This window comes from Taurulus bubalis (assembly GCF_910589615.1).
Source record: "Taurulus bubalis genome assembly, chromosome: 17".
Lineage (NCBI taxonomy): Eukaryota > Metazoa > Chordata > Actinopteri > Perciformes > Cottidae > Taurulus > Taurulus bubalis.
Genome location: NC_136605.1, coordinates 252,501 through 262,570, shown reverse-complemented (window position 1 = coordinate 262,570; position 10,070 = coordinate 252,501). Strand labels below are relative to the sequence as shown.

The 10,070-nt window shown below is 44.0% G+C and overlaps 1 protein-coding gene across 1 annotated transcript; it reads right to left on the bottom strand.

Annotated features, from left to right (window-relative positions):
- Positions 1-2,438: 2,438 nt before the first annotated feature.
- On the bottom strand, positions 2,439-8,450 carry smim22 (small integral membrane protein 22; the record flags this gene model as incomplete). The annotated part of the gene is made up of 4 exons (XM_079233465.1): positions 2,439-2,695; positions 4,633-4,700; positions 7,736-7,869; positions 8,239-8,450. 4 exons carry the CDS (start codon positions 8,448-8,450, stop codon positions 2,648-2,650), a joined length of 462 nt encoding a protein of 153 aa, XP_079089591.1. The 3' UTR covers positions 2,439-2,647.
- Positions 8,451-10,070: the final 1,620 nt, after the last annotated feature.

The following is a 10,070-nucleotide window of genomic DNA, read 5'->3' as shown; positions in this document are numbered from 1 at the left end:
TCCACCGTCTAGCCTCACCAAGTGGGCACCTGCAGTCTGGACTAAACTACGGAGGCTCGGGTCTGGAGCCCACTCCTTTCAAATATAATGTCTGTTAGAAACGGGAAGTGGAGCCTTTGATAGAAGTGGGCATTTACTAGGAAAACAAAAGATGTTGAGTTGCATTATGGGATGTGTAAGAGTGTTTTTGGACCTATATTAGGAACTAAAGATCAGGATTTGACCACCATGGTAATCAGTCTTCTGTCAATTCCCCAACTTTAAGAGTTCTGTTGTAGTCCGTGTATTTCCGGTTCATCCAGCTGTACCAGTGAAGCTGTCCATCACTGGATGGGCCCCTAGATGACACGACTCACTTCTCTGTACAACGTTCACAACATTAGCATCTGATCAACAAGTATCATCTGTCAAGACCCAGAGGAGTACTGTGTGCCTGAGCAGAGCCTCTGTGTGTTGTGATCACATCTCCCCTCTGCTCTCCCAGTGCACGTGAGCCCACTGGGCCGTCCGCTCTGCTCTCATACGGCGGTTGCAGCTGATGTGGTGGCGTTGCGTCCGCCCTCCGGTTCGGCAATGTTGCCATTGTTGTTAGCACCGTTAGCGGCTAGCAGCTGGTTCAGCTGCCGGAAGGCCACAGTGTTGCAAAGAGAGGGCAAAGCGTTTTATGAAGGGGAGCAAAAGACTGTGAGGCAATGCTAGGAAACATGTCCCACTGTGACCCTCTAACTCACACCTGTTGGTGACAGATGGTTCTGTCCGTTCGTTCTGACCCTACGGTGTTTGTGGACCAGTTCCAATGTCCGACCTCCCAGACACACTTTGATGTGGACCAGCTTTGGAGTTCTCCTTTAGCACTTCACACAGGGGAAGCCCATTCAAGTAGGTGAGGGTCCAGACCTTACGCCATGTTCTCGTCGTATGGCACGGAGATCCAAGATGTCGCGTTAGAAAATACTAATTATGTGAATTCATAGCACACACCACATACATTACATTTTGGTTTTATGATATTGATCAACAGTGTTTTATGGCCCGTCTGTTATTTAAAGGGACAGTGTCTGTTATTGAAGTACGAGGCTCCTGGTGGATGGATGGGAAATGACTTGGGGAATAGAGGATATGGCTAGAGAGGAGGGACAGTGATAATACTTTTGACATCAGTGGAAATGTGGCAAAACAACGAAAAATATATTTGATCCGGGTACTAAAAGAACTGGCCATCTTGCTTTTATATGAACAACTTGGTATTCCTTTAAAGGGACAGTGTCTGTTATTTAAAGGGCCAGTGTGTAGGATTGTTTCAGATTGCATTCAACTGAATATTCAACTCCTCCCTTTCCTAATGTGTAGTAGAACTTCGGTGGCCTTTAGGTAGCATAAAAACATGAAAGTCTCTCTACAGCCAGTGTTTGGTTTGACTGTTCAGGGCCACCGTAGAAACATGGTGGACACTGTGAAGGACTCATTCTAAGCAAGTAGAAACACAGCAATTCTTAGTTTCAAATGATTATTCACTAATGAAAACATATTTTTGCAGATAGTATTCTCATTCTGCTCATCGATTCACAGAAATCCTACACACTGGCCCTTTAAGTGCCGAGTCGGACGCATCGGAGCGTTCTGAGAAACCAGTTTCCCAGTCGTAATCACAACTTGGATGTTGGTGTGAACGCTACTTCCAAGTTGGGAACTCCGACATGACCTTCAGGCGCATGATGAGGACGTTGGGCTGCTACTCTATTTTGTTATTGTTTGGTGTAAATGACTTAACTCACATTCCCTGTCCGTTACTGCATGGATGTGACTAAACCATGATCTACTCGTCACGTCTGCTGAATTCATGTTTGTCTGCTCTATGTTCATATTTACTTGACACGTTTTGCACATATGTTGTTGATTCCCTGTGAACCAAACACTTCTCCGATCATGAACAAATGACTTCATTCCAGTAAGTGTTAACCTATTTAGAAAAGCTGCCTCTCATATATAAATGTGGAAATTATTTATCTGATATCTGTGCAATAAAGATATTCTCAACAATAGGCCGTCTCTGTTGACCTTTGCTCCAGTAAAGGTGTGTTTCAGTGTGAAGAGAAATATGGTTTCTCACATATTAAAGAACATGCAGAGGTTTACACTTAATAAGTCGTCATTATGCAGAAGAATTCCTCCAGTGACCCATATAGCATCTCTCTCGTTATCATAGTGTGAATAATGATGCATGTGTCGGCAGCATTAACACAGGAGTAGCAGCTGGACGAGGCAGATGCAGAGTGATTCTGAGGTAGTGACGAGGAGGGTTTGTCTAGAGGAGAGAACAGAGCAGCGAGTGACAACGTTTTAAAGTGGAGATCTGTATGTGTTCCTGGGGGAGAGGAGGTCTTTGTGTCTGTTTGCTCTGACTCCATAAATGGACATGGAATGATCCAGAATACATCAAATTAAACTCTTTATTACAAAGTAAAACCTTCTACAAACAATAGCAGGAAGTGAAATTCACATCTACAGCTGCTTCCAGGGCTCGTGAACGATGATTAACTGTGTGTGAGCGGACTCGTCTGCTGACTGGTGACAGTGAAGTCAGAGCTTCGGCACAGAAGTCAAACTAAAGGCTGTGCTTGCAGCGTCGTCAACCTTCAGGCCGCTGTCAGGGCTCCAGCGCCATGTTCTCTATGCCGACCTTCCGTCTGCGGGGCTGAGGAAACAAAGCTCTGCCATCAGTACAGTCCTGGGTCCCTTTGCTTCACTACGTGGCAGCGTCTCTAGAGGGTACAGGTCTGCTTCAGGATCCTGTATGCTCGAGTGAGAAGGATGAGTCCGGATGTCCAGGGTGAAGTCCACAGCTCATCTCAGTCAGTCTAAATGTCTGAAATACCGTTGCTTCTCTGCGGCGTTCCTTAAATCACACCCTCACACCCTCACACCCTCAGTCCCTACTCAACAGACTCAGTGGTTCACTCTTTAGTCGCACAACTGTAATCTATAAAAGCATCACATTGCATTGAGAGTTGTTGGCAAAAAGCAGTGCATGGGATTCAACTGTTAACGAATAAGTCTGCACTCAATGTATACTGTGTGTGTGTGTGTGTTTTCCTTCAGTGATCTCCTGTGTGTGTGTGTGTTTTCCTTCAGTGATCTCCTGTGTGTGTGTGTGTGTGTGTTTTCCTTCAGTGATCTCCTGTGTGTGTGTGTGTTTTCCTTCAGTGATCTCCTGTGTGTGTGTGTGTTTTCCTTCAGTGATCTCCTGTGTGTGTGTGTGTTTTCCTTCAGTGATCTCCTGTGTGTGTGTTTTCCTTCAGTGATCTCCTGTGTGTGTGTGTGTGTGTGTGTGTATTTTCCTTCAGTGATCTCCTGTGTGTGTGTGTGTTTGTGTTTTCCTTCAGTGATCTCCTGTGTGTGTGTTTTCCTTCAGTGATCTCCTGTGTGTGTGTGTGTGTGTGTTTTCCTTCAGTGATCTCCTGTGTGTGTGTGTGTGTGTGTGTTTTCCTTCAGTGATCTCCTGTGTGTGTGTGTGTGTGTGTTTTCCTTCAGTGATCTCCTGTGTGTGTGTGTGTGTGTGTTTTCCTTCAGTGATCTCCTGTGTGTGTGTGTTTTCCTTCAGTGATCTCCTGTGTGTGTGTGTGTGTGTGTTTTCCTTCAGTGATCTCCTGTGTGTGTGTGTGTGTGTTTTCCTTCAGTGATCTCCTGTGTGTGTGTGTGTGTGTTTTCCTTCAGTGATCTCCTGTGTGTGTGTGTGTTTTCCTTCAGTGATCTCCTGTGTGTGTGTGTGTGTTTTCCTTCAGTGATCTCCTGTGTGTGTGTGTGTGTGTTTTCCTTCAGTGATCTCCTGTGTGTGTGTGTGTGTGTTTTCCTTCAGTGATCTCCTGTGTGTGTGTGTGTGTTTTCCTTCAGTGATCTCCTGTGTGTGTGTGTGTGTGTTTTCCTTCAGTGATCTCCTGTGTGTGTGTGTGTGTGTTTTCCTTCAGTGATCTCCTGTGTGTGTGTGTTTTCCTTCAGTGATCTCCTGTGTGTGTGTGTGTGTTTTCCTTCAGTGATCTCCTGTGTGTGTGTGTGTGTGTGTGTTTTCCTTCAGTGATCTCCTGTGTGTGTGTGTGTGTTTTCCTTCAGTGATCTCCTGTGTGTGTGTGTGTTTTCCTTCAGTGATCTCCTGTGTGTGTGTGTGTGTGTTTTCCTTCAGTGATCTCCTGTGTGTGTGTGTGTTTTCCTTCAGTGATCTCCTGTGTGTGTGTGTGTGTTTTCCTTCAGTGATCTCCTGTGTGTGTGTGTGTTTTCCTTCAGTGATCTCCTGTGTGTGTGTGTGTGTTTTCCTTCAGTGATCTCCTGTGTGTGTGTGTGTTTTCCTTCAGTGATCTCCTGTGTGTGTGTGTGTTTTCCTTCAGTGATCTCCTGTGTGTGTGTGTGTGTTTTCCTTCAGTGATCTCCTGTGTGTGTGTGTGTTTTCCTTCAGTGACCTCCTGTCTAGGCTGTGAAGATGCCAGTGTGTGCATGGGTTAGGTTTTAGTTGTGATGGTTAAGGTCAGGAGCTAGAGAATGCAATATGTCAACGAGGGCCGTCACAAAGATAGTGAGTGAGTGTGTGTGTGTGTGTGTGTGTGTGTGTGTGTGTGTGTGTGTGTGTGTTTACGTGTTTACCTTCCCGTCATCACAGCAGCAGCAACAGCAGCGGATGAGGACCAGGATGACGAGCAGCAGAACCATCCCTGAACACAGAGAGCGCACAGAACACACATGACATCACAGCACACGCATCACACCACACGCATCACAGCACACGCATCACACCACACGCATCACACCACACGCATCACACCACATGCATCACAGCACACGCATCACAGCACACGCATCACACCACACGCATCACAGCACACGCATCACACCACACGCATCACACCACACGCATCACACCACATGCATCACAGCACACGCATCACAGCACACGCATCACACCACACGCATCACAGCACACGCATCACACGCATCACACCACACGTATCACACCACACGCATCACACCACACGCATCACACCACACGCATCACAGCACACGCATCACACCACACGCATCACACCACACGTATCACACCACATGACATCACACCACACGCATCACACCACACGTATCACAGCACACGCATCACACCACACGTATCACAGCACACGCATCACAGCACACGCATCACACCACACGCATCACAGCACACGTATCACATCACACGCATCACAGCACACGCATCACACCACACGCATCACAGCACACGCATCACAGCACACGCATCACATCACACGCATCACACGCATCACATCACACGCATCACAGCACACGTATCACACCACACGCATCACATCACACGCATCACAGCACACGCATCACACGCATCACATCACACGCATCACACGCATCACATCACACGCATCACACCACACGCATCACACCACACGCATCACATCACACGCATCACATCACACGCATCACATCACACGCATCACATCACACGCATCACACCACACGTATCACACCACACGCATCACATCACACGCATCACACGCATCACATCACACGCATCACATCACACGCATCACACCACACGCATCACATCACACGCATCACATCACACGCATCACATCACACGCATCACATCACACGCATCACACCACACGTATCACACCACACGCATCACATCACACGCATCACACGCATCACATCACACGCATCACATCACACGCATCACATCACACGCATCACACGCATCACATCACACGCATCACATCACACGCATCACAGCACACGTATCACAGCACACGCATCACAGCACACGCATCACACCACACGCATCACAGCACACGCATCACAGCACACGCATCACAGCACACGCATCACAGCACACGCATCACACCACACGCATCACACCACACGCATCACAGCACACGCATCACACCACACGCATCACAGCACACGCATCACAGCACACGCATCACACCACACGCATCACAGCACACGCATCACAGCACACGCATCACACCACACGCATCACAGCACACGCATCACAGCACACGCATCACACCACACGCATCACAGCACACGCATCACAGCACACGCATCACAGCACACGTATCACACCACACGCATCACAGCACACGCATCACAGCACACGCATCACAGCACACGCATCAGGGTTCAGGGTTCACATCACGCTCCATCTGCAGTGACACACACACACACGGGACTGGAGGAGTTTGGTTGGTTCCTACATGTGTGGGTGTAGACCGCTGTGTCAGCATGCAGTACTTCCATGATGTGTGTGTTATACACGCTGTGGCAGCTAGCATTATGGATATGAATATCAATGATGGAAACCAAAAGCCTTTTCAAAAACAAATGCTTCATATCCCCAAAACCTGAACAACCGAAGCTAAAATAGGTAAGTCAATAAACAATAACAAGTATTGGAAGTGTGTCATAACTTAAAGAAACGTTAAAAGAAATTGACGTGTGAATAAATAATAACACTTTGACATATGCTGGTTTTCATGAGCAGGGTGCGAAGGCGTAGACGCTGATGTCGTCATGAGCATTCACCTTGAGGATGCAAAAAGAAGGAACGCTCCAGCTGTTATGGTTTAGTGTTTCTACTGAATAAAGCACAGCTTGTGTCTTTCTGCAGCCGGAGTCACCGCACAGTCAAATGAACCAGATGTGCAAATGAGCAAAGGACCGAGAGCAGCGAGTGTTTAATACTCTGAGGCCGGCCTCTCGCTCCGCTCACTGGCGGCTCTGTGCTGGTGGTCACACAGGAGGCAGGAGAGACATGTGCATGCTAGTGTCTTTAGATGGATTGGAACATGAATGCAAACAACGCAAATTGAACCTCGTTACCTTGTGGTTACATGTGGAACATGAGGTTTTTAAAAACACCTGTACCTGATGTTGAGTTTCCCTCAGATGAAAACCAGTCGTCTCGTGATGCTCTTGATGCTTTTTGTGTACAAATACCTTCAATGTTCCCGTGGTGGATAACTAACTGTCCAAGAGCTCGACAATGGAGACATTGGTCTTTACTGGTTGATTCATATCTAATGAAGACTTTATTAATATCTTATTTAACTAAGTGTCTGTGCAATATTAATATTAATACACTGTTCATAATAATAGTTATATTTGTATTCTGTCTGTATATATATATAAAATGTTATATATAAAATTCAGTATTGTAGATCTTACTGTTTTCTAGCGTTTTTTATTTATATTACTTGTTGTGATGTTTTACTATGTCTCTTGTGCACTTTACCCTGTTTGCTGCTGTAATCCTGCAGGGAGGAATATCTAACCTAAAGCACTCATTAACTTTATTTTGGAAGCGTTTTCTTCCTTTTCTAACTTTCTAACTTTCTTTACGTGATCAGAAGCAACAGCTGCTCCCGGTGAGGAACAGGGGAATGTAGACGTAGCCTTGAGACGGTCGGATGTCAGGAGATCTCGTGGATATCTGAGCGCCGCTGTGAGGAAGTCCCTGAGACACAAGCGTCTGACAGGAAGAAGAGGAGGTGAGCTCCCTCTTCTGTTTGCATCTTGAACAGGTGGTGAGGAGATGAGCCAGGGCTTCAAATGTACACTTCCCGTACGCTGCTCATTTCATATTTCGCATTTGCCTTCAGTAAAAATACATACATATGGATATGGACTCTGATGCTGTTTTCTAGAAGTAATCAGGACGGTTCCTTTCTCCTTCACTCACCGATGAAGATGAAGAAGACTGCGAAAGCGGCGATGTCCCAGTCAGACTCGAAGAAGTGCGGTCTGGAAAACACATGGCTGAACTGGTCCTCCAGCTCCTGCTGCAGGCCTCTGTTCTCCATCGCTCTGATGTCACTGCAAAAGACACGCGCCATTACTTGAAAAGACGGAATGAACACTAATGAATCCAATATAAAATCAGATGGGAAGATATGTAGTGGATTGGACCTTCAGAACAGAGGCGAGTCAGTACCAACAGTCTGATAAACTGCAGCTACAGTACAATATAAACTCTCTTCACATACATTTGAATTTCACTCCAATCCATCACTGCATGTTGTGTTCACTGGTAACTAGGCAGACTCAGACATTACATTTAGTACTTTGTTCTCTAGAAGCTTTTAAAGATGGAATTTAAACAAAACGAACAATATTTCCAAGTACAAAGAATCTGAAAGCATTCGTGAGTTATTTAGATGTTATTTCGAACAGCTGCTTTCTTACCTGTCGAGTCGCTCGTTTATTTTCTTCCGGGTCCGAAGGTCTACGGAGGACTCACCTGTCGGTCCCGTGACGCAGCGCGTGGATGACGTCAGACCGCCTCCCGTGCAGCAGTGCGCGTGTGCTTCCTCCTCCTCTTCCTCCTCCTCCTCTTCCTCCTCAGGGAACCGAAGGTGATGAAGACTAGCTCCAGCCCGGAGAGCGCGCAGCTCCATGCCGTGTTCCTTTCTGCCACTTAACATAATCAATAAACGAGAAGTTATGATACAAATATAAATACTCATAGTAAGTCATGCTTTTAGATTGACTGACACACCATCTGACTTTCATCAGTCATAATTATGTAATCAAAATGAGCTGTGGCTGTGATTTATATGAATGTATGCTGTATGGTAATATTGCACTTCATGCATAACCCAATATTACAAACATGTATCAGCTACCCATTTCATAACAGGTGATAATAATGAACATATATCATAGTAATTACGTGTCGCCCTAAGTGGAAACTTACTTCCTCTGGTCTGTGAATTGTCAAATTGTTCACGTCAAAGAATTGTTGAATAAAGTAAAGAAACTCAGGTTCAGAAGTATTATCAGTACAATAACTGTAAAATAAGTACTTATCGTGCAGATTGGCTCATTTCAAAGTTCTATATCATATTATCGGATTATGAATACTGATTCATCAACATGTAAGATGTATTTAAATGTAGCATGCTGTGCAGGAGAAAGCAATTATACACGTTTGTATTGTTGGGTAACTTTGTTCACTCTTTAAAAATGCTTCATATTTTTCATAAACATGTTTCATAATGTGTAGTAGTAATACGTTGTGTAAAATGCTTCTCTGCAAAGTAAGTAACTTTAGCTGAAAGTCTAATGTTTGTTTTTGTGTAAGTAAAAAAGAAAGAAAGAGAAGGACAGCAAGGCCGTCAACCCGAAGGTAAGACCAAACTTCTTGTTTTCATGTGCGATGAGATGAACACTTACATGACTCTGGATACTGGACTAACATCACAGACATTCAAAATACATAGAATAAGAAGCGTTTGCCATCTTCTACCAAGTCTTAGAGGATTTGTGTTTGTTTTGTATAGCCCACAATCACAAAATACACAATTGCCTGAGAGGGCTTTACATCCTCTGTGTCCTGGCGGGAGGTGCATAACATTTAACAATAATTATTTAACAATAAGTGCAATAAATGGGAGAATGAACATTAACAATTACATCTACAGTAGAATATATAATTAAAGTTAAAATAAAGTGCACAGACAACAGATAACAGTACTTTAAGGGGGAATGGAAGTGTAATGTGAAAGTGACAAGTATGACAAAAATTATTCTTATAATATATATATATGTGTGTGTGTGTGTGTGTGTGTGTATATATATATATATACATATATATATATATATATATATATATATATATATATATATCTATATATATATATATATGTATAGATATATATATATATATATATATATATATATATATATATATACATATATATATATATATACAAATATATATATATATATATATATACACACATATATATACACACACATATATATATATATATATATATATATATATATATATATATATATATATAGAAAGATAATTAAAACTTGTTCTTGGGTTTAATCTATGGTTTATATAATGTAGCTCAATAATATTGGCGGACATATATTGCACGTCTTGGGGCAATAGCAGCTACACCATCGACATTTCTTGCGGAATTTTCTAGTTATTTTATCGCAAAACACATTGGGACGATTTGATTGGCTCAGCGGCCCGACCCTACACGGAAATGTTCCCTGAC